This window comes from Capra hircus, chromosome 25, assembly GCF_001704415.2.
Source record: "Capra hircus breed San Clemente chromosome 25, ASM170441v1, whole genome shotgun sequence".
Classification (NCBI taxonomy): domain Eukaryota; kingdom Metazoa; phylum Chordata; class Mammalia; order Artiodactyla; family Bovidae; genus Capra; species Capra hircus.
This window is the reverse complement of record NC_030832.1, coordinates 13530909-13556697: the sequence shown is the minus strand read 5'-3', so window position 1 is coordinate 13556697 and position 25789 is coordinate 13530909. Positions and strand designations below refer to the sequence as shown.

Genomic DNA, 25789 nt, shown 5'->3' with positions numbered 1-25789 from the left:
CCCCAGGCAGGGAGAGCTGAGTTACCCCGGTCCAGGCTAGAGCGCCGCCAAGGCGTAATCCCTGCCGTAAATCAGGCCCCTTCTTCCGCTTGAAGGCTTTTCCCCGCCAAGCTAACCGCTGACGGCGGCTGTGGACTCTGCTGGTGGCTCAACGGTAAAGAATCCGCCTGCCAATGCAGGAGACTTGGGTCCGATCCCTGAGTCGGGAAGGTCGGGTGGAGGAGGGCATGGCTACCTACTCCAGTGTTCTTGCTTGGAGAATCCCATGGACAGAGGAGCCTGGAGGGCTATAGTCCATGGGGTCGCAAAGAATGCACGGCTGAAGCGATTTAGCCAGTGCACTGTACTGAGCCAACTTTGACTCAGAGTTGGACCAACAAAGGTCCGTCTAGTCAAAGCTATGGTTTTTCCAGTAGTCATGTAGGGATGTGAGAGTTGGACTATAAAGAAGGCGAACTGTGGTGTTGCAGAAGACTCTTGAGAGTCCCTTGGACAGCAAGGGGCTCAAACCAGTAAATCCTAAAGGAAATCAGTCCTGAATATTCATTGGAAGGACTGATGCTGAAGCTGAAACTCCAGTACTTTGGCCACCTAATGTGAAGAGCTGACTCATTAGAAAAAGACCCTGATGCTGGGAAAGAATGAGGGCAGGAGGAGAAGGGGACGACAGAGGATGAGATGGTTGGATGGTATCACTGACTCAGTGGACTTAAGTTTGAGCAAGCTCCGGGAGACGGTGAAAGACAGGGAAGCCTGGCATGCTGTAGTCCATGGGGTCACAAGGAGTCGGACATGAATGAGCGACTGAACAACAACTGTAATGAGACCGGAGAGCTGCTGGGAGGTGTCTGTCCAGCCCTGAGTTTCCCAGAGAAGGGGCGGGGACACCGGGAGGGGCCAATCAGTGGCTTGGTCTGTCGACTTTTAACTTTTTGGAGTCAGAGCCTCCCTCAATCAAATTGAAGAACCCAAGCCTAGAGGGCTAAGGTACATAGGGTCGCAGAGAATTGGACACAACGGAAGCAATTTAGCATGCAGGCACTCATAAAACAGATAACTAATGCGAACCTACTGTACAGCGTAGAGAATGCTACTCAGAGTTCTGTGGTGACCTAAATGGGAAGGAAATCTGCAAAAGAGTGGGTATATGTATACATATCGCTGATTCACTTTGCTGTACAGTAGAAAATAACAATTGTAAAGCAACTACACTCTAATAAAAAGCAATAATAAAAATGAAGAACTGGAAGTCCTGTGATTAATCTAAACCCACAGAAAGATGGAGTGGGTCAGGATTTGAACAAGTCGGCCTGACCCAGAAACCTGCTTCTTCCTACCTACTGGGCTATTCTCACAAACACCCAAGCTAATCTTACCCTCCTGGAAACGGGGTTGATGACACATCCAAAAATCTCAGAGCTGTGATAATTCTGGGATTAGACATCAAAGAGCGAGAGAAGGCAGTTTTCAAAAGGCTTTAACCCTTAAACTTACAATGTTTAAAGATGTACCAAGTCAGCCAGACCAGCAAAGCAGGGAAGGGTCTTCCAAACAGGGAACAACAGGTGCCAAGGCAGGGTGGGTGGGAAGGAGGCAGAGGGAAAAAGGGGATGTCCCTCCCCTCACTTTCTAAAAGGCGGAATTGTTGCAACCTTTGGAAACTGTATAGAACTATATCAAAAGGACATAAACTAGGTACAGCAACTTTTAAAATATAAAGCATTGTTCTGTAAAATCAGTTATTGTCCGTCTGCTGCCTCCATATGGGCACACCATTTCTTGCCTCACTGCTTCAGAGTTCCTGCGGAATGCTGGGCAGAAATCATCCATGTCCCAGGAACCAAGGAAATTGCGTGGTAGCTCACAAAGATGTTCAAGATATCTGTTTAAGTGGGAGTCTCTTCCCCTATATCCACAAAGCAGAGCTAAAAAGAAAAAAAAAAATCACAATTCTTTGCACTCTCAGCCAGTAGAAGTTTAACTGTACTGTCAAGGAATTTGACAGTCACTTTATTCCTTTACTTGTAAAAAGTCTGATATGTATTAAAGAATATATGTTAATGTAAGTTATTAAACATAGCAAAGTGAAGACTTGCGAATGTACAACCAACTTATGAAACAGCCTGTGTTATTGATGCTTCCTATATGCTCCTTCCAGACCCCCACCATCTGCCTGCTTCCTCTCAAGGTAACCACTATCCTGAGTTTTTAAAAAATCGTTTCAACTTTTGTCTTTCAATGATAAAATTACTTCAATGTGGCATCATATTGCTGTTTCTTTTCAATCAACATTTTGCTTTTAGAATCCAATCCTGTTGTGTATAATTATGTTTCTCGTACCATATAGCATGGGCTTCCCTGGTGGCTCAGAGGAAAGGAATTCTGCAATGCAGGAGAGGCGGGTTTGATCCCTGGATTAGGAAGATCCCCTGGAGAAACAAATGGCAACCCACCCCAGTATTGTTGCCTGGGAAATCCCAGACTGGAGCCTGGAGGGCTACAGTCCATGGGGTCATAAAGAGTTGGACACAACTTAGCAACTAAACAGCAACAACCATGATTTATCAATCCATTTTCCTGTCTCCAATATTTAGATTGTTTCCTTTCCCGGCTCTTCCCTACTCTTACATACATTGTTATGATTATTCTTACACATCCTCCTGATTCAAAGGTGCAAGAATTTGTCTTAGGGTAGAGATGCTCTTGGAGGTATACAAGACAAAGTAAAAGAACTTTCCTAAGTGGTTGTGCCACTCCCTGCAATACTTCGTCCATAAGCTTGAACACAGCTTCTTCCTTATTTTCATGAAGCACAGTCAAGACAAAGCTTATGTGTTAAATTTTTTTTCAATAACACCTGAGCACAATACAGGAAAAATCCTAAAACTGGCATAAGCTTCTGTGGGAGTTCTCAGGTCATGCTCCTTCATTGTGGATCCTCCGCTGCTGCTGCTGCTAAGTCACTTCAGTCGTGTCTGACTCTGTGCGACCCCATAGACAGCAGCCCACCAGGCTCCCCCGTCCCTGGGATTCTCCAGGCAAGAACACTGGAGTGGGTTGCCATTTCCTTCTCCAATGCATGAAAGTGAAAAGTGAAAGTGAAGACGCTCAGTCATATCCCACTTTTAGCAACCCCATGGACTGCAGCCCACCAGGCTCCTCTGTCCATGAGATTTTCCAGGCAAGAGTACTGGAATGGGGTGCCACTTCACTCTGTTTCATGGGCCATCTCAGTGTGACAGGATAAAAGCCTCCTTTATCCAGTCTTGCCTTCCTCAGACTCTCATGGCTTTTTGTCTCCAACTCTTAAAAACAAAAAGTACCAGTACTAATGAAGACCCCTCCTTCTCTAACTGCAACAACAACAGAAAGCAAACAAATAGGAACACGTGCTTGCCAAGATACAACCTCACCTACAATGTAGTCATCCTTTTGTATCACTGGGTATTATCATTGTTCATAATTGCTCTGAGCTTCTTCACTCTAGAGTGAAATTTTACTTTCGTGTACCCAGATGACCCATTAAACTGTTTTTCAAAAGAGCATCTCTTCCTCTAGAGATGAATTTTACACTCATCCCCAGAGTAGGTCTTTTGGGCAAAGCCACAATCGTGGCTTGAAAGTAACAGAAGCTATCTTTAGCTAGTTTAAGCAGAAAAGAAGAATTTGTTCTAAGATTACAGGATATATTAAAGCACCAAAAAAGAATTTCTCACTGGCCAAATTTGAGTCAGGGACTTCTCTGTTGGCTCAGTGGTAAAGAATCCACCTGCCAATGTAGGAGGTATGGATATGATCCCTGGGTTGGGCAGATCCCCTGGAGAAGGAAATGGCAACTCACTCCTGTATTCTTGCCTGGGAAATCTCATGCACAGAGGAGTCTGGCAGGCTACAGTCCATAGGGTCGCAAAGAGTAGGACATAACTTAGTGACTAAATAACAACAATAAGCCCTCCTCTAACCCAGTCTAGAGAGATGAGGTCATATGGTACCAAATGGCTTCCAATGAATTTTTGCTGTAGATGAAAGGGTCACTATCAGTGCTCCAGAAATGTTTTTCAAATCATTGAATGGCAGGGACGTTCCAAATGAATAATTCTAAATAGCAAAGCCAATAATAAATATCTCATTTGTTCCTTTTCCCTTTCCAAAGAGTCAACAGTTATTTTATAAGTCACTTATCTTTATAAAAACATTCATTAATACAAGATGGCAACTGTATATCTTTCATGTAGATAATGAATATTAATAATGTATACATATGTACTAATTAATAGATCATATTCACATATTATATATGAAATTATAAACAAATATTCATATACTATGTGTATGTAATATAAAATTATATACAATATAATTAATGTATTTAATATTTGATTAAATAAGTATATCCAAAGAAGATTAATTTAGAGCTTTCCTTGTCCCAGAGAAATAAAAGCAGTTTCTCAACCTTGGCACTGGTGACATTTTAGACCAGATAATACTTTATGAGAGGTGGAGGCTGTTCTGCGCATTGTAGGATGTTTAGCAGTATCTCCGGTCTTCACCCCCAAGGTATCTTCACCCCCTAGGTGGTAGTAGCATTCCCCTCTGCGCCACTGTGATAAGCAGAGGTCTCCAGACAGTGCCAAATGCCCCAGGAAGACAGTATTGCCAAATTAAGAACGACTGGTATAAATCACGATCTTAGTGAACACAACTGTGCTCATTTCACATGCTAGAAAGGTAATGCTCAAAATCCTTCAAGCCAGGATTCAACAATACGCGAACCGAATAATTCCAGATGTTCAAGCTGGATTTAGAAAAGGTGGAGGAGCCAGAGATCAAATTGCTAACATCCAGTGGATCACAGAAAAAGCAGGGGAATTAAAAAAAAAAAATCTATTTCTGCTTCATTGACTATGCTAAAGCCTTTGACTGTGTGGATCACAACAAACTGTGGAAAATTCTGAAAGAGATGGAAATACCAGACCACCTTACCTGCATCATGAGAAACCTGTATGCAGGTCAAGAAGCAACAGTTAGAACCAGACGTGGAACAACTGACTGGTTCCAAATTGGGAAAGGAGTACATCAAGGCTGTATATCGTCACCCTGTTTATTTAATTTCTATGCAGAGTACATCATGCAAAATGCCAGACTGGGTAAACAAGCTAGAATCAAGATTGCGGTAGAAATATCAACCACCTCAGATATGCAAATGACACCACACTAACTAATGACAGAAAGCAAAGAGGAACTAAAGAGCCTCTTGATGAAGGCAAAAGAGGAGAGTGAAAAAGCTGGCTTACAACTCAACATTCAAAAAACTATCTTGGCGTCTGCTCCCATGATTTCATGGCAAATAGATGGATGAAATGTGGAAACAATGACAGATTTCATTTTCTTGAACTCCAAAATCACTGCAGTCGGTGACTGTAGCCACGAAATTAAAAGACACTTGCTCCTTGGAAGTAAAGGTCTGAGAAACCTAGACAGCGTATTAAAAAGCAGACACATTTTGTGAAGAGGCGAAGACTGAGTGATTGCGACCGCGTTGCCAACCTCTGGCAGCAATCGGCTTCTCCAGGTAGAACCCGGGGGTAGGAGATTCAGAATCGAATCTCTTTTCCCTCCCCCCTCCTGTGACTTTTTTCTTGATCTTCAGCTACCTTTTTCAGCTTTGTGAGGCACCGTATCACCAAAGACAATGGCCAGCAATGTTACCAATAAGATGGATCCTTGCTCCATGAACTGTCATGTGTTCATTGGGAATCTTAATACCCTTGTGGACAAGAAATCCGACGTGGAGGCAATCTTCTCAAAATACAGCAAAATCATGGGTTGCTCTGTTCATAAGGACTTTGCCTTCGTCCAGTGTGTTAATGAGAGAAACGCCCGGGCTGCTGTGGGAGGAGAGGATGGCAGGATGATTGCTGGCCAGGTTTTAGATATTAATCTGGCTGCAGAGCCAAAAGTGAACCGAGGAAAAGCACGTGTGAAACAATCTGACGCGCAGATTATAGGTCAGTACCAGAACACCCTTCTCCATCCCCTCCACTCAGCCCATCTTTTGACTTGGACTGTGACTTTCAACAGGATTATTATGACAGGATGTACAGTTACCCAGCACGTGTTCCTCCTCCTCCTATTGCTCGGGCTGTGGTGCCCTCGGAATGCCAGCAGATATCAGGAAACACCTCATGAAGGGGCAAACATGGCTTCAATTCTAAGAGCAGACAGTGGGGATCTTCCTCTAAATCTGGAAAGTTGAAAGATGACCTTCAGACCATTAAGAAGGAGTTAACCCAGATAAAACAAAAAGTGGGTTCTTTACTGGAAAGCCTGGGACAAAATGGAAAAGGAACAGAGCAAAGAAGGAGTGGAGATGAAGAAGGGTAAGTCAGAAGAGGAACAGAGCGGCAGCTCCCTGAGCAAGATGAGACTAATGTGAAGATGGAGTCTGAGCGGGGGGTGCAGATGACTCTGCTGAGGAGGGGGACCTACTGGATGATGACGATAGTGAAGATCGGGGGGATGACCAGCTGGAGTTGATCAAGGATGATGAAGCAGAGAGGATAACAGAGACAGCACCAATGGCGAGGATGACTCTTAAGCACATAGCAGGGTTTAGAAATCTTGTCCATGATTTCTTTACCTAGGCGCTTGTCTAAGATCAAAATTTTCACCAGATCCTCTCCCCTAGTATCTTCAGCACTTGCTCACTGTTCTCCCACCCTTGTCCTTCCCATGTTCATTAATTCATATTGCCCATTTTCACTTACTGTGACCTTCCTAGTAGTTACGTTAAGTCTTTACCCTGTAATTTTTGCTTTAATTTTGATACGTCTTTATGACTTAACAATAAAAAGGATGTATCAACTGTCTCCAAAATAATCTCTTGTTATAGAGGGAGGACAGTTCTTTCCATTCATACAGTAGCTGCTTCGCTAACTACAAAGGCAATCTCATTAGTTGAGTAGAACCTGAGAGCAGCTTTGAGTTAGAGGTATCTGTGTTATACCCCACATAACAGTGTTATGCGGGGCTGTTAAACACAAATGTAACAATGTATTTTTGTGAGTGAGAGTTGGCATGTTAAATGCATCCTCTGGAAAAATAACTAGTGTAGTAGACTTAAGGTTTGTTTTTTAAAGTTGATACTGTGGGTTATTTTTGTGAACAGCCTGATATTTGGGACCTTTTTTTCCCTCAAAATAAACAAGTCCTTATTTAACCAGGAATTTGGAGGGGTAAAAAAAGAGCAGAGACATCACTTTGCCAACAAAGGTCCACATAGTGAAAGCTATGGTATTTCTAGTAATCATGTACGGATGTGAAAGTTGAACCATAAAGAAGGCTGAGCACCAAAGAACTGATGTTTTTGAACTGTGGTGTTGGAGAAGACTCTTGAGAGTCCCTTGGACAGCAAGGCAATCAAACCAGTCAATCCTAAAGGAAATCATCCCTGAATATTGGAAGGACTGATGCTGAAGCTGAAGATCCAGTACTTTGACTACCTGATGCAAAGAACTGACTCATTGGAAAAGATCCTAATGCTGGGAAAGATTGAAGGCAGGAGGAGAAGGGGCTGACAGAGGATGAGATGGTTGGATAGCATCACCGACTCAATGGACATATGTCTGAGCAAACTCAGGGAGATAGTGAAGGTCAGGGAAGCCTGGTGTGCTGCAGTCCATGAGGTCGCAAAGAATCAAACATGACTCAGCAACTGAACAACAATAAGGTGAACTTTTAGTCCAATTGAAGACACAAAACATATATGAAACAACTGGAGGACAAAGAGGTAAAACAATATACAAGATTATATTATAAACAGTCATATAGTTTCCATTTTTGCCTTTAATATTCTTTGGAAGATGTGGGCTCCATCCCTGGGCCAGGAAGAGCCCCAACCCACTCCTGGAAAATCCAGGAGTGTATTTTCAGGATTTCAGGAGTGTAATTTCCAGTGTTTTTGCCGGGAAAATCCCATGGACAGCGATGCTGGGTGCTACAGTCCATGGGGTCGCAAGGAGTCAGACATGGCTGAAGTGACTTAGCACACAAGCACAAATCTATTATGTCCTTTAAAGGGGACAACATGCTACTTGCTGTTGGGTTCTATAAAGTGCATACTTTACATCCGTGAGGCATTCTGGGTAGTTTCCCTAAGAAAGTGATTATTGAATCAAAATTTTAAAAATCACTAAGAGTGAAAGGGTCAACAGGCTATGTGGGGAAAGCGCTTTTAAATCAAGGAGAAAAGTGTGTGCAAGACCCCATGGCAAGAATAGAATAGGGGATATGAGTTAGGATTTGAGTTTAACAGTCCAAGGTTAAGGTAATAGTCCTTTGGAGGAAGGTGGTGGTGGTTGAGAAGACAATCCATTGAGAAAAGTCAAAATTGGAATCTTGAAATAAATGAATGATTGAGAATCCTTTTGTAATGCAAATATGCATTCCTTTCCCTTCTTAATATTCAAATATGTTAGCTTTTTGCAATGCAAGACACGAAGTACAAAAATCTAAGCTGAGTGAATGTTAAATTTCGGAAGTAATGTATTGTTTAATAGCAGTTCATCATGATATAAGGCTTCCTTTGTGGCTCAGCTGGTAAAGAATCCACCTGCAATGCAGGAGACCTGGGTTCGAACCTTGGGTTGGGAAGATTCCCCGGAGAAGGGAAAGGCTACCCACTCCAGTATTCTGGCCTGGAGAATTCCATGGACAGTCCACGGGGTCTCAAAGAGTTGGACACGACTGAGTGACTTTCACTTTCACCATAATATAATCTGATAATGGTACTGGAAAATCTTGTCCATATTGTTACTGAACTCAGGTTCACCTGCTCCTCGCTCAAGAATCTGATACCAAGAGACAAGTGTCAGGTAAAAGGAAAGACAGCTTTATTGAGGAGGATGGCAATCCTGGGGAGAAGGTGGACCCATGAACCAAAAAATAATCCCGGAGTTTGCTCAAATCTATGTCCATTGAGTCAGTGATGCTACATAATCATTTCATCCTCTGCCATCCCCTTCTCCTCCTGCCCTCAGTCTTTCAGTCTTTTCCAGTGAGTCAGCTCTTCACATCAGGTGGCCAAAGTATTGGAGCTTCAGCATCAGTCCTTCCAATGAATATTCAGGGTTGATTTCCTTTAGGATTAACTGGTTTGATCTCCTTGCAGTCCAAGGACTCTCAAGAGTCTTTTCTAGCACTGCAATTCGAAAGCATCAGTTCCTCAGTGCTCAGGCTTCTTTATGGTCCAACTGTCACACTGTACATGACTACTGGAAAAACCATAGCTTTGATTATACATACCTTTGTTAACAACTTTAGAGAAACTTTAAAAGGGAAGGGGGACAGAAAAAGGGAAGGTACTGAAAAAGATGCATAGTATCCTGCTAGTCACTTTTTAAAAATGCACAGACTTGTATAAAAATATATGCTGGGTTTTGCACAGACTCTCTGGATAGATGTTCCAGACACTAAAAACAATGATTGCTTCTGGGAAAGGGCCATTAAGGACTGGGGAGCAGGGGGGTGGGGTTCAAAAGCTGAAGGAAGACTTATTTTCACTGTATAGCTTTTAGTACTATTTCCCTATCTCATTCTCTGAGATAATGTATTTTTTAAGGAAACTACAACACAATGAAATAATTATACTGATTTGCTAGAAGGAGGACTCATACTCAGGGAGGTCAAATTTTAGTCCAGCCTCTGCCACTAACTAGGTATAGGCAGATCACTTACGATTTTGTTTGTTTGGGGGCAGGGAATGGACTAAACAGCCTTTGGAATTGTTAAAGTCAATGCTCAATCACTAGTGGTTGATTGGCCAATATGTATTTATTAGGTCCAAATTTATTATTGCTTTTAAATATTTATTAGAATGGAAACCACAAAAATGTTCATCAATAGGAAACAGGTGAAATTATGATACATCTATTCAATGGAATACTGTGTGTTCATAAAAAAAAAAAGAAAGCTCTTTGACACCCAAAATGGAAAGATCTCTGAGATACATATTAAGTTTAAAAAAACCTATAAAGAAACACTAGAATGTATAAGCACTTTGCATATATAAATGATATATATATAATGAATCATTATATATAAATGAATCATTATATATATATGCTTGAATGAAAGGATTTATAAGAAATAAGTAACATTTTTTAAAATTATGTATTTATTTTTGGATGCACTGTGTTCATTGGAGAAGGCAGTGGCACCCCACTCCAGTACTCTTGCCTGGAAAACCCCATAGACGGAGGAGCCTGGTAGGCTGCAGTCCATGGGGTCGCTGATGGTTGGACACGACTGAGCGACTTCACTTTCACTTTTCACTTTCATGCACTGGAGAAGGAAATGGCAACCCACTCCAGCGTTCTTGCCTGGAGAATCCCAGGGACGGGGGAGCCTGGTGGGCTGCCTCTACAGGGTCGCACAGGGTCAGACACGACTGAAGCGACTTAGCAGCAGCAGTGTTCACTGACGCTGCACTGGCTTTCTCTAGGTGCAGTGCTCAGGTTTCTCACTGCAGCGGTTCCTCTTGTTGCAGAGCACTGAACCTAGAGACTGAGGGCTTCAGGAGCTGTGGCACGGGGCTTAGTTGCTCTGTGGCATGTGGGATCTTCCTGCACCAGGGATCAAACTCATCTCCCCTGCACTGGCAGGCAGATTCTTAACCACTGGTCCACCAGGAAAGCCCCTAATAACATTTTTGATGTCCATCAGGAGCAATGTTCTGGAGGCTTTAATATGTGCTATTTTATGCTTTTTGGATTTTGCAATATGGAATTACATTACCTAGTCAAAGATTTAAACTTTAAAAATTTGTTCATCCTATAAAATGTTATATTTCTATGTCACTTTTTAAAAATTGTAGTTGATGTATGATATGTTACAAGCATATAATATAGTGATACCTAATTAAGGTTATACTCCATCTAGAGTTGTTATAAAATATTGGCTATATTCCCTGTGCTGTACAATATAGCTTCGTGGCTTATTTTATACATAATAGTTTGTATCTCTTTACTCTGCTACCCCTTGTCTTGCCTCTCCCCACTGGTTACCACTAGTTTGTTCTCTGTATCTGTGAGTCTGTTTCTTTTTTGTTATACTCACTAGTTTGTTGTGTTTTTTTAGATTCTACATACAGCTGATATCATATAGCATTTGTTTTTCTCTGACTTATTTCACTTAGCATAATGCCCTCCAAGTCCAACCATGTTGTTCAAATGGCAAATTTTTATTCTTTTTTTAATGGCTGAATAGTATAAAAATACTTCTTTTAATTTGAGGGTAAGATAAACCAGAAGAGTCTAGTGTTTTTTACTTTATTGATTCATACATTTATGTTTTTAATATTTATTTTTCCTTCATGTCAAGGCCTGTGTGGAGTCCTGGCTGGGGGTGCAGCTCTGCTCTAGGTAGTCAGTCACTTGGGGACCTAGTGTTTGTAAAATACCTAAGTACCTATAGTTACTAAGATGATTATAAAGTTGCTTCTACTTTTCTTTCAAGGTGACGATCTGCTGCTCAGCATTGGTGACGCTTGAGGTTCACTAATCACAATTCTTAAGAACCAACTCTATTTACCCAAGATAAAATCCAATCATAGGAGTATTGATTAGCCTCTGCAAGATAAAAGGCTCTTCTGCAGGTTCCTGAAATGTGCATATGTACACACACTCTGTCCTCCAAGAATGTCCTTTGCCCTTACTTGGTCCCTTATTCTGCACTACATTAAAGTTGATTTTTCTCTGAATTCCTAACTATAGCTCTTCAATTCTTAAAACAACTCTGCTAAGATTTCCCTGGTGGTCCAGTGGCTAAGATTCCACACTCCCAATGCAGGGGGCCTGGGTTCGATACTTGGTCAAGGAACTAGATTCCACATGTTGCAACTAAGACCGGGTGCAGCCCAATAAACAAATAATCAATAAAATTAAAAACAGCAACAACAAGACAACTGTGCTTACCTGGTGCATTTTATATATAGAAGCTCAGCAGTTGCATATATTTATTAGTTAAAAATAAATCTATAAATGTTAAATGGTTTATAAATTGCTGGTTTAATCCAATTATTCTTTTTGGATTGTGGTCAAATACACAGAAAGTTTTGGTGGTGCCAGTGGTAAAGAACCTGCCTGCCAATGCAGGAGATGTAAGAGACACGAGTTCTATCCCTGGGTCAGGAAGATCCTCTGGAGGAGGCCATGGCAGCCCACTCCAGTATTCTTGCCTGGAGAATCCCATGGAAAGAGGAGCCTGGGGGGCTACAGTCCATGGGGTTGCAAAGAGTTGGATACAACTGAAGTGACTTAGCAGGCAAGCATGCACACATAAAATTTACCATCTTAACCATTTTCAAATGTACAGTTCGGTAGTGTTAAGTACATCCACACTGTTGTACAATCGATCTCCATAACCCTTTTCATCTGAAATTCTGTACCCATTAAACAACTCCCCATTCCCCCAACTATTCCCAGACTCTGGAAACCATCACTCTTCTTTCTGTCTCTGTGAGTCTGATTCTCTGACATGAGAAATCTTATATAGGTGGACTCACACAGCAGCATATGTCTTGTTGTAACTGGCTTATTTCACTTAGCATAATATCCTGCCATTATTCTTTTTTCCAAGTATCTGCAATGCATAAAGGCTTCCAGCCTGAGTTAATTTTTTTAAAATTCTGAACAGAGAAATACTGAAGCATGGGACAGAAAATGGGAGGATTTATAAAAACAACTAACATTTTTGGAAGATTTGATAAAACATACCATACCACGTATTTTTGCTTGTAAGTGGAAATCTAAAAAAAGAAACTATCCCTATATTACAGCATTGTTGCACAAATAATCCAATGATACAAAGGAAGAACATAAAAGAGAACAGTCCCACATGAACTTTGATTATCATTAATCAGTTCAGTTCAGTCGCTCAGTTGTGTCCGACTCTTTGCGACCCCATGAACTGCAGCATGCCAGGCCTCCCTGTCTATCACCAACTCCCGGAGTCTACCCAAACCCATGTCCATTGAGTCGGTGATGCCATCTAGCCATCTCATCCTGTCGTCCCCTTCTCCTCCTGCCCTCAGTCTTTCCCAGCATCAGGGTCTTTTCAAATGAGTCAGCTCTTCACATCAGGTGGGCAAAGTGTCAGCTTCAACGTCAGTCCTTCCAATGAAAACCCAGGACTGATCTCCTTTGGGATGGACTGGTTGGATCTCCTTGCAGTCCAAGGGACTCTTAAGAGTCTTCTCCAATACCACAGTTCAAAGGCATCAATTTTTCAGTGCTCAGTTTTCTTTATAGTCCAACTCTCACATCCATACATGACCACTGGAGAAACCATAGCCTTGACTAGATGGCCCTTTGTTGGCAAAGTAATGTCTCTGCTTTTTAATATGCTGTCTAGGTTGGTCATAACTTTCCCTCCAAGGAGTAAGCGTCTTTTAATTTCATGGCTGCAATCACCATCTGCAGTGATTTTGGAGCCCCCAAGAATAAAGTCAGCCACTGTTTCTACTGTTTCCCCATCTATTTGCCATGAAGTGATGGGGCTGGATGCCATGATCTTAGTTTTCTGAATGTTGAGCTTTAAGCCAACTTTTTCACTCTCCTCTTTCATTTTCATCAAGAGGCTTTTTAGTTCTTCTTCACTTTCTGCCATAAGGGTGGTGTCATCTGCATATCTGAGGTTATTGATATTTCTCCTGGCAATCTTGATTCCAGCTTGTACTTCTTCCAGCCCAGAGTTTCTCATGATGAACTCTACATAGAAGTTAAATAAGCAGGGTGACAATATACAGCCTTGATGTACTCCTTTTCCTATTTGGAACCGGTCTGTTGATCCATGTCCAGTTCTAACTGTTGTTTCCTGACCTGCATACAGATTTCTCAAGAGGCAGGTCAGGTGGTCTGATATTCCCATCTCTTTCAGAATTTTCCACAGTTTATTGTGATCCACACAGTCAAAGGCTTTGGCATAAATAAAGCAGAAATAGATGTTTTTCTGGAACTCTTTTGCTTTTTCCATGATCCAACGGATGTTGCCAACTTGATCTCTGGTTCCTCTGCCTTTTCTAAAACCAGCTTGAACATCTGGAAGTTATCATTAATATATGCAATCAAATCAGCAATTTTAAATCCTTGGGAAAAAGGGAAACTCCTGCTATTTAAAAAAATGAAAATACAAATTATAATATGTTGATTGTACTAATCTTTCTGATAGCTTGATGAGGCCACATGGTATCCTTAAAAAAGAAGCCACATTTTTCAATGTCCATTTCTGTGGGATTTGTATTTATATCTTTACCCAAAGTGTGTGACGTTATTTTCCACTTAGAATGCTGGAATGCTTTCACAAGAGAAATCTATTTTAAAAACCAACTTATTTTAAAGCAAAGTTCATTTGGCTGTTCAACAAACTGTTCACTGGCACAGTTTATTATGGGTTAAAATTCTGATAATGTCTTTATTATCTGAGGCTGGAATATTCTCCCCAACCCTGAAACGTATGTTTGGCAGAGGCAGTCTGGTTACGTTTGCTGGTCTGAGATAGGTCAGGACTCCATGTGAAGGTTTCCAAAATGAGGTTAAGGTAAGTATTTGTGCTTTTATAAACTTGGTGTTGAAATCTGAAGGAATACTGGTGGGTTCTGAAAAGAAAAAAGCAATTTTGAGATGCGAGTGGAACAAAAAAATTAAAGAGTTGTTGATTTTCATTTTCTCTGGAAGTAGAGCTTTAAACGGAGAACTAAGCCACAGACTGATCCGGGGTATTACAGCTTGTTATGACTAACAGGCTTAAGAAAAAGGCTCATTAATAATAATCGCTTACAGGGAATGTGTATAGTATACACCTTATAACAAATTATACATTAATTAGATATCAATTCCAGCTTCTCAATTCTCATTGAAAGAATTACATAACCTTCCAAAATCAGATCTCCTTTCCTAAAAGTAGAGATAAGAGTGGTGCCTGTCTCTGTTGTGACAAATGAGATAAAGCCTGTAAGTTACTTGGTACAGTGGGTAATGTATGATAACACCCAATAAATGCTAGCTACTATTATTAACAAATACCCCATGTGTGTGTGTGTGTTGATTCCAAATTATACAAAATGGGAACACAAAGATAAATAAAACAATGGTGAATGAGATCCTCATGGTCTAGTGGAGAAGTGGCTACTACTATATTTAAGAGGTAGTGAATCTGGGACTTCCCTGGGGATCGAGAGGCTAAGACTCCACGTTCTCAAGTAGGGGGCCCAGAATCAATCCCTGGTCAGGGAACTAGACCTCACATGCCACAACTAGAGATCCAGTGCAGCCAAATAAATGTTGTGGGTTTGTTTTTTTTTTAAGAAGAAAATAAGAGGCAATGAGTCATATAAACTGAGAAGCTGCTCTTGGTCAGGTGGATGATTCCAGCTGAGGCAACTGGAGTCAAAGCAGCTGTACAACCCACCCCCTCAGTGAGTGGGAATGGGGGTGGGGGTAGGGGTGGGCGGGAGCAGTTACTCTCTTGTTATATAAGCAGCCACGTAATAGCCCAGATTTTCCCTTTTGACCCACCGAGCCTATAATATTTATCATCTGGGCTTTCATAGAAAAAAATACTGCCAGCCTCCATTTTATTTTATTTATTTTTCACCGCATGGCTTTTGGGACCTCAGTTCCCTGACCAGGGATCAAACCTGGGTCCCCTGCATTGTAAGCATGGAGCTTTAACCACTGGCCCACCAGGGAAGTCTCAGCTCCATATTAGATAAGCATTCATCCTACTGTCAATACAGAGAAATGTATCAAAACAGTGTCATTCTCCCTGATGGTATCGTGGGACAGGAAGACAAGAGCATAGCCATTTTGGAAAAGGACCGGGAAGGGCCTTGAGAAAAACAGGCCTTGTGAGCTAAGAACAAAGGCCCCAGGGGTCTCGGGCCCAGAGACAAAAAACCTGGCCGGGGGGTGGGGGTGGGGGAATGAAAGATTAACTTTATCTCTGTTACACTAAAGAGTATAGCTAGTTGCCACAAGACTAGAAGCTCAGCTATAAATTGTAACCTTATCTGTTCCTGTGCTTTCTTACAGAAAATTCTCATGCATTTCTTCCCCCTCACAGAAGCACTCCCTATTCCTGATAGTCATCACGGAGCCACCTGCTGATAATCAAAGAAGGTTGATGATTTCTGGAAGTCTTCAGTGCTCCATCAGACAAACCCTCCCTTTTGTCATAAAAGCTACTCACCCTTTCTACTCCAGGAGCTGAAAGTTTTGTTTTGTAGTTGTGTGTTTTTTTCTTTGCCACTTTTTCCTTTGTGCACAAGCTATCTCTTTTAATAAAAAGCTTTTCTTGGGACTTCCCTGGTGGTACAGTGGATAAGAACCTACCAATGCAAGGGACATATGTTCGATGCCCGGACCAGGAAGATTCCACATGACATGCAGCAACTAAGCCTGTGAGCCACAATTGCTGAAGCCCCCACACCCAAGAGCCTGTGCTCTGCAACAAGAGAAGCCACTGCAATAAGAAGCCCATGCACAACTAGAGAGTAATCCCTGCTTGTTGCAGCTAGAAAAAGTCTGCACACAGCAGCGAAGACCCAGCACAGCCAAAATATAAATACACACAAAAATAAGTAAATACATTATATATATATAAGCTTTTGTTGCCTAAGCTTTCCTTTCCTTGGGGAAATGATACTCATTTCTATGGTAGTACTGTCCAAGAAGCTAGAAAGGGCCTGGCAACAATCTTTGTAGCCAAAGTAAAATGTTATGCCCAAGTAAATAAACACCTAACACTGTCTTCCAGGATGAATACTCATGGAGCCTACACTCTAGTTAGAAACTGTTGCTAACATCAAAGAGGGCTGTTTTCAGCTTCGAACTAACCAGGAGAGAATTCAGCAATTATTCACTAATCATTGGCCTACTGCCATTACTTTATAACAGAGCACACAGGTAGAATTATGAACGCAATTACCCTTCTTAAAAAGCCAGCAAGGGGGCTTCCTGGTGGTTCGGTGGATAAGAATCCACCTGGCAGTGCAGGAGAAACTGGTTCGATCCCTGGTGCAGGAAGATCCCACAAGCCACAGGCAACCAAAGCCCTTGCGCCTACAGCCTGTGCTCTGCCACAAGACAAGCCACCGCAATGAGAAGTCTGGGCACCGCAGTGAAGAGTAGCTCCTGCTTGTCGCAACTAGAGAAAGCCCTGCAGGGCAACAAAGACCCAGAACAACCAAAAATAAATAAGCAGTTTTAAAAAAAGAAGGCCTGCAAAGATTTCTCACCCCCCAATTTTGGAGTCCAAGGCACTCTTTTTTTTCATGGTAAAGACCGCTTTATTGGTGGCAGTTAGTACAAATCAATAAATATTGATACCCCCCAAAACTCAGTTATTTATCAGATTACTGGTTCACGGTGAGATGAACGGAGTTGAGCCAAGTGACTGCTGGGAGGATAAACTGAAGTCAATCCAGTTTCTTGGGAAATGAAGTCATAGTCAGTTGATATATGGCATATGCCATTCCATCAGCTCTAAGAATCATGGTGGCCCTATACAGGAGGGCATCAGCTATCCCACCTTTCAGACACACTGGAATAACATTACCTTCCTGAAACAGCTTTTGTTTCCCTGGAACCTTACGCTCAGACTGCCTATGTGAAGCAGTACTCACGGTCCTCTGGGTAATCCGACAAAGAGCCAGCAGATTCTGCAGCCTCTTGGCTCAGTTACTGCCTACTAACTTCGACAACTGACCACCAGGAATGAAAGTCCCCAAGCACTCTTGACTACAGCCTCAGATTATCCTTTCCCAAGTGTGTCCCCAGCAGGTCACAGACTGTTAAACCTCTGAGCCTTTCTGTTGATTTTCCCCCATGCATGGAATGTTCTTTCCATCTTCTTCATCCAATGGATACCTCTGGGTCTTCGTTGCTACGCACAGGCTTTAGATCAAAAATCTCTCACCCAGCCCACACCTGTATTCTGGAAGACCGAGTAGACTTGTGTTACAAGCACTTGTTGTGTGTGTGTGTGTGTGCACAATCACTCAGTCATGTCTGACTCTTTGCGACCCCATGGACTGTAGCCCACCAGCTCAGAGGTCCAAGGGGTTTTCCGGGCAAGAATACTGAGTGGGTTGCTGTTTCCTCCTCCAGGGGATCTTCACTGTGTTAATTATTCCTAGATCTGCCTTCCTTGATAAACAGTGAGTGCTTGGAGAACAGGGGCACCTTATCTCTGAATCTCTAACACCTAATGGAATGCCTGGCACTTGACAGAAATTCAACAAATGCCAGGCCAATGAATTAATCATTTAAAAGGCACTGCATGGCAGTTCCTGTCAAAAATAAGGGGTAGACACCAGGCTACCCCTCCTTCTTCCTTGTCTAAAGTGTTCTTCTCTTTAGAGAACACGGTCTCTAAGCTTTCTGATGGCAAGGTCTGCAACCTTTGTGTTTCTTTGTGGTCACCATTATTCTTGGCACTTAGTAAACGCTCCTTCAAGAATTATATGGAGAATTATTTCAATCATATGAATTAATGGGAGAATGATTTTTCAATAACACTAAATCCTTAACTTGTGGAATTATTACAATTTGTTAGTGTTTTGCTCTTTAAAAAAAAGAAACCTAAATCACTGAATGTATTTCATTTTAGAATCCACAAGTCCAAACTGTACAAAAATTATGAGCTAAAATGCTTTGCCCCTATGATTATCTATAGAATATATATGTGTGTGTGTGTATACCTAGAAACTGTTACACATTCTCTTAAAGGTGAATTGGAGAAAATTGTAGGGAAATTAAGGGTTTGACTTCCACCTAATAGTTGTATTTCATGTCAGAGATGAAACCAGTCAATATGAAATAAGGATGAACACCTTCTTGAATATGTTGGTAGCATGTAAACAAGGAGCATTAACATAATCTCAAAGTATTGCTCTGCTCCATACTCTTCCTCCTTGCCCCCCAAGGAACTTATCAAACGGGGTCAGAGAGAAAGACCAGTATACTGACACTCAGCATTTAAACCACTGAGAAGCAAAGTTTTAAGGGTCACCAATTTTGACCTTCACATGATCTCTTCTATTGTTCTAATTGACAAGGGGTCGGTTGGGAGTTAAATGAATCTCCTCCTCAGCTGTCTTAACCATAACATTCATCTCATAGGTCAGTATAAAGGGTCTTGTGATTTAGTACACATAACCACATGTGTACTATGGTACATAAGCGTATATGATTTAATACAAATAACAAAATGTTTTCCAAATCTCAGAATCTTTCCAAGTTTCAGGCCACAATTAATTTTAACCTTTATGTTGATGCATGTAAAATAATTTTACTTAAGTAAATGGATTTCAAAAAGCTACCATCACTATCGTAAACAGAGAAACTAATAATAATACTGGGCATAGATAGAAGTTATCTATAACTTAAATAACTAAAATAATTGTTAATATGAATGGTATTAAGTCCTAGCTGGGTGGAGGTGTTGCCTACCAAAGCATTAGAGAGGTGTTAGAGATCAGTAACCCCAGAATAAGGACATTCTCCTTCATATAATTAAAAAGATTGAAAAAGAACTGAAAAGATCTTTCCCACCGGAAGGCTCACTGCTATTTGTGCTGTGTCTTGTACCACCTAAACTCATCTTGTTTCAGAAACATTGTAGAATCTCGCCACCTTCACACCCCCTGAAGCCTTAGAACTCCTGAGTGAAGGTAATTAACACTCTCAGGCTGGTAGAGCCATAAAGCCTTAACAACAACTCATCCACTCAGAGCACTAGGTTTCAAAAACCTACCTAAGCTCAAATAATCGAATCACTGAAGGAACAGGTCACTTCACCTCCAGTAACTTTACGTGTCTGAACAGAGGCGGTTGAGGAAACCACCAGAACATGGACCTGGAAATGATTAAGGAATACTGCAGGTATTCCTCCTAAATCACTTACTTGGCGGAGGCCTGAGGGCCACTCAGAAGGCTGAGGTCTGCTTCTGTCCTAGATGGAGTGACTCTTCTTCTCTCGGACCAGGGTAGGGGTCCTCCCGGAGGGCACTGACTGCTGGGCTTGAGCAGCTGGAGCTGGAGACTGAGGAGGCAGGGCTGCAGCGTCAGGATGGTTCTGACTTAGCTCCTGGTCCGCTGGTGGCGGGGTCTCAAGAGCAACTGGCTCTGTGTAAAACTCCGGGGCAGATGGAGGCTGGCTTGGTCTAATTTCCTGGACTAAAGAGCTGCTCTGGGAGGCCTGCTGGGTGTGATACGTGGCCTGAAGGTCCAGAATAGCCTGGGCCACCTGCAGGTCCACAGGCTGGGTCTGCAAAGACTCGGTGGGCAGAACCTGGAGCAGAGAGATGGTGGCCAGACTCTGGGCCTGGGAGGCCTGAAGAGGTGGTGGTCCAGTTTGACAGACCTCCAAAAGATTCTGAAGCTGATGCTGAGAGGCCAGAGGCACCAGGGGGTGGCCCTCAGAGGCCACAGGCACTGGGAGCTGGCTTTGAGAGGCCAGAGGCACCAGAGGGTGGCTCTGAGAGGTCCTAGGCACCAGGGGGTAACTCTGAGAGGCTCTAGGCACCAGGGGGTGGCCCTCAGAGGCCACAGGTACCAGGGAGTGGCCCTCAGAAGCCACAGGTACAAGGGGGTGGCCCTCAGAGGCCACAGGCACTGGGAGCTGGCTCTGAGAGGCCCTAAGCACCAGGGGGTGGCTCTGAGAGATCCTAGGCGCCAGGGGTTGGCTCTGAGAGGTCCTAGGCACCAGGGGATGGCTCTGAGAGGTTCTAGGCACCAGGGGCTGGCCCTTAGCAGCCACAGGTACCAGGGGGTGGCCCTCAGAGGCCACAGGCACTGGGAGCTGGCCTTGAGAGGTCACAGGCACCAGGGGGTGGCTCTGAGAGGCCACAGGTACCAGGGAGTGGCCCTCAGAGGCCGCAGGCACCAGAAGCGGGCTCTGAGAGGTCACAGGCATCAGGGGGTGGCCCTCAGAGGTAAGGACGGTCAGAGGCTGGCTTGTAAAGGACAAGGAGACAACAGGCAGGCTCTTAGAGGCAAAGACCACCCGAGGCTGAGTAGCAGAAGTCAGGGGGACAGCAGGCTGTCTTGTAGAAGCAAGAGTGACTGCAGGGGGCTGGCTTGTAGAGGAAACTACAGCCAAAGAAACTTCAGACTGGCTTTTAGAAGTCAGGAGAGGTGGAGGCTGGCTAGTAGAGGGCAAAGGGGCTGCAAACTGGCTCACAGAGACAAGATTCACTGCAAGGGGCTGGCTCGTAGAGGCCAAGGCTATTACAGGCTGGCTCTCCGAAGTCAGAATAGGGGCACTTTGGCTCATAGAGGCCAAGGAGACTACGGGCAGGCTCTTAGAAGTCAGGATGACTGGAGTTGGAGGCTGGTCCAGAGGAGATGGCATGAATGGCTGCACCAGATTGGTCGATGGTCCCTTAACGAACTTTGGGAGACTAGCCTCACGGCCCAGGTCACCAGCATCGGGCACCTGGGAGCCAGCTTCCTTTACAATTTTGACAGCTTCGGGTTTGGGGAGATCCTTGCTGCCAAAGTCCTGAGCCTCGCCCTTCTCCGAGACCCCTTCCGCCCAGTCTTTGTCTTGGTCTAGCTGGCTTTCGACCTGGCCCGTGACGGTCATATCTAGAGACGTCCGCCCTTCCAGGAACCTCTGGCGTTGTAGCCGCCGCCGCCGCCGTATCCGCATAAAGGTGTTGGAAACGCTGCCTATGGTGAAAGTGAAGCGGTTGCTGATGGTCTGGCTCAGGACTTCCAGCGTGTAGGCGGAAGGCAGGCGGTAGGGGCTGTTCAAGGCCTCTTCAGGAGACAGTTCGATGTTACCGCTGTACCAGAAAGTCCACCAGAGGAGGCTGAAGAAGATGATGCTGGCACCCAGGTAGAGGAACATGTCATAGCAGAGCATAGGGGTGAAGACCCCGGTGAACACCATGGCCGCGCCCACCGTGTCGAAGGTGACGCCCAGCCAAAAGAAATGCTTGCAGCGGCCCAGGCACGACCGCTTCTCGATCTTGGCGGCGTCGTTAACCGAAACCTCCATGAGCTCCGACTGTCGCCGCCGCCGCCGCCGCCGCCGGGTCCGCAGAAGCTACCAGGCACGCGGCGTCGTCACAGGCCGGCAGGGGCCGCTGGGTCGCCACGGCGACGCGTTGGGGGCGCGCCAAGAAGGAGGCGGGACGAGAGTTCGGAAAGCTCGGGCACCGCCCACCTGCGCAGAGAGAGGGGGGAAAAAAAAAAAAAGGCGTCACCCCAGAGCAGGGCGCATGCGCAGCCTGCCCCAAGGCGGTCTGTCCCAAGGCGGTGTACCCCATCGCCCCGCCCCCCCCCCGGGCCGCCTTCGCGCGCGGTTTCTTCCGCGTGCTCCAGTCGTGTGTGCGTGTGCCGCCTGGGACCTGCCCAGAGCCGAGAGTTCACCTCACGTGCTCGGTGTCCCCGCTGTCGGAAGACGTATCTACATTCTTTCCTTCGAGCCCCCGCCTTCCAGAACGGGGGCGAAATCCTGAAGGAGAGCAAAGGGCAAGGACTCTTGTCAGTAACTTCCATTTTCTCAGCTAGGAAGGCAGGTTGGTGTCAGGTGCTACCACTTTCAGAGGTAAAGGTTTTCCCTGGTTTTGGTGAAGGGTCTGTTGATAGATATCCTAATTCAGATCTTAGCTATTTGCCGCCTAGTGACTGGGCGATTACTTGCTTGCCTAGAGAGCAGACCTAGGGGTGAATTCCGCCGCCCCCTCCCCCGTCTTTTCAGTTTCTTCTGTTTTAATTTTCCTTCCAATTTTTTTTTTTAGTTTTGTTTTGAGTTTTAGTTTGGTGGGGTGTTTTTTTTGGCCATTCTGTGAGGCATGTGGGATCTTAGTTCCTTTACCAAGAGTGGAACCCCTGCCCCCTGCTGCTGAAGCACGGTCTTAACCAGTGGACCAAGGGAATTTTAATTTTCCTTATAGTGTTAAATTAGTTGAAAAAATTTGAAAAATTGGTGTATTTAATTTACATTGTTTTGAGTTTATTGTAGAGTATTTGTAACAAAACCAGAATTTGTTACAATTTTACATTCGTGGTCTTAATGGAAACAAACATCAATCAGTTCAGTTCAGTTCAGTCGCTCAGTCGTCTCCGACTCTTTGCGACCCCATGAATCGCAGCACGCCAGGCCTCTCTGTTAATCACCATCTCCCGGAGTTCACTCACACTCACGCCCATCGAGTCCATGATGCCATCCAGCCATCTCATCCTCTGTCGTCCCCTTCTCCTCCTGCCCCCAATCCCTCCCAGCATCAGAGTCTTTTCCAATGAGTCAACTCTTCGCATGAGGTGGCCAAAGTATTGGAGTTTCAGCTTTAGCATCATTCCTTCCAAAGAAATCCCAGGGTTGATCTCCTTCAGAATGGACTGGTTGGATTTCCTTGCAGTCCAAGGGACTCTAAAGAGTCTTCTCCAACACCACAGTTCAAAAGCATCAATTCTTTGGCGTTCAGCCTTCTTCACAGTCCAACTCTCACATCCATACATGACCACAGGAAAAACCATAGCCTTGACTAGACGGACCTTAGTCGGCAAAGTAATGTCTCTGCTTTTGAGTATACTATCTAGGTTGGTGATAACTTTCCTTCCAAGGATTAGCGTCTTTTAATTTCATGGCTGCAATCACCATCTGCAGTGATTTTGGAGCCCCCCAAAATAAAGTCTGACACTGTTTCCCCTGTTTCCCCATCTATTTCCCATGGAGTGATGAGACCAGATGCCATGATCTTAGTTTTCTGAATTTTGAGCTTTAAGTCAACTTTTTCGGTCTCCTCTTTCACTTTCATCAAGAGGCTTTTTAGCTCCTCTTCACTTTCTGCCATAAGGGTGGTGGTATCTGCATATCTGAGGTTATTGATATTTCTCCTGGCAATCTTGATTCCAGCTTGTGTTTCTTATACAGGCTTGACGTACTCCTTTTCCTATTTGGAACCAGTCAGTTGTTCCATGTCCAGTTCTAACTGTTGCTTCCTGACCTGCATACAGATTTCTCAAGAGGCAGGTTAGGTGGTCTGGTATTCCCATCTCTTTCAGAATTTTCCACAGTTTATTGTGATCCACACTGTCAAAGGCTTTGGCATAGTCAGTAAAGCAGAAATATTTGACAAACATCAATAATACTATTGAAATACACTTTTTAGTGTATCTTGTTTTAAATGGAAAATTGCCGCATTTTACAATTTTTCAACATAGCAACTCATTAACATCTTCCCCCACCCCCACCCGACCCCAGGCTGCACCCAGGGGCTTATTGGATCTTAGCTTCCCGACTAAGGATTGAACCCAGACCCTGACAGTGAAAGCACCAAGTCATAACCACTGAACTACCAGAGAAGTTACAAACCATGGGATATTTTTGAGGAAATAATTTTTTTTAAGTTATTCTTTTTATGGAAGAAATGTTTGCTTTACTTCCTGATAGTCAAAAGTAGTTCTTATACAGGAGCAGAGATCAAAGCCTTTCAGAAGTGGATTGTTAAAAATCAATGGTGTGCTGGGTCCTTGATATGAGGTAGGGATTAGGTAATTGTAACAATATAGTTTCTCAGAGAAAGGCATTTTCACACCCCAGATTAGTATTTTTTTTCTTTAGTAAGTCAATAACTTAATGAACTTATTAATTCCTTTATTGGCTGGGAAGGTGTTCATCAACCAGAAGAAAAATGAGCAACTGCTTATTAACTTTCCAGTAGCTAACATGATACTTCCTGGATTTAAATTTCAGAAATAATAGATTTCTTTTACATGATAACGCCTTTTAGTTGAGAGGTGTTGGTCTCTCTTTCGTTTTACATAGTGCTAATATACCATGGGGTCATGAAAGAGTCGGACACAACTTAGCGACTAAACAACAAGAAATATACCATGACATAATGTGACACGCTTTAAGCTGCACTTTGAAAATTGCAGTATGTAGTTGATTTACAAGGTTGACGTTAATTTCTGCTGTATAGCAAAGTAATTCATATCTATATCTATCTGTATATGAAAGTGAAGTGAAAGTCACTCACTCGTGTCCGACTCTGCGACCCCATGGAATATACTGTCCATGGAATTCTCCAGGCTAGAATAGTAGAGTGGGTAGCATTTCCCTTCTCCAGGGAATCTTCCCAATCCAGGAATCAAACCCAGGTCTCCCACGTTGCAGGCAGATTCTTAACCAGCTGAGCCAGAAGATATTTTATATTCTATTCCATTATGAATAGAAAAGGCAGAGAAACCAGAGATCAAATTGCCAACATCTGTTGGATCATAGAAAAAGCACAAGTCCAGGAAAGCGTCCACTTCTGCTTCGTTGACTGCTTCTGCTTTGAGTACAGTAAAGCCATTTTCATCTTTTGTGAATCTACTCTGGGTTTTTGCTTTGTGTTTACCCTGAGGCTTGCACATAATGTCCTGTAGATATAACCATCGATTTTATGCTGATAACAACTTAGTTTCAATCACAGACAAAAACTCTTTCCCCCTACTTCCCCTTTTTATCTTTTTGATGTCATAATTTACCTCTTTTATTTTGGGTATTCATTAACAAATTATTATAGCTATTTCTAATACTCTTGCTCTTTAACCTTAATAACAGAGGAACTCCCTTAATCTATCAGTGGTTTCTCAGTAGAATACTTACATGCCAGAAGACAGTGGGATGATATATTCAGGAGTGCTGAAAGGAGAAACGAAACAAAACCTGCCAACCAAAAGGAGCTAAGTGGTTAACACTCCATCATATCACAGTATTCAGATATTCTGAA

The 25789-nt window shown here is 43.4% G+C and overlaps 1 protein-coding gene, 1 long non-coding RNA gene and 1 pseudogene across 2 annotated transcripts; 2 read left to right on the top strand and 1 right to left on the bottom strand.

Moving 5' to 3' along the window:
* On the top strand, positions 18-16356 carry LOC108633913. The gene is made up of 2 exons (XR_001917278.1): positions 18-154; positions 16089-16356. It is a non-coding gene; the product is annotated as an uncharacterized LOC108633913 (long non-coding RNA).
* LOC102172680 lies at positions 5655-6621 on the top strand (annotated as a pseudogene).
* Positions 14057-22144, bottom strand: LOC106503573 (histone-lysine N-methyltransferase 2B). Its single transcript, XM_018041032.1, has 2 exons — positions 19963-22144; positions 14057-14653 (listed from the first exon to the last, which is right to left on the bottom strand). The coding sequence occupies exon 1, from the start codon at positions 22060-22062 to the stop codon at positions 20011-20013; it is 2052 nt and encodes a 683-aa protein (XP_017896521.1). The 5' UTR covers positions 22063-22144; the 3' UTR covers positions 14057-14653; positions 19963-20010.

What these genes read in the sequence shown, in the direction of transcription:
- LOC106503573 (XM_018041032.1), bottom strand. Translation starts at nt 22,062, where the DNA reads ATGGAGGTTTCGGTTAACGACGCCGCCAAGATCGAGAAGCGGTCGTGC.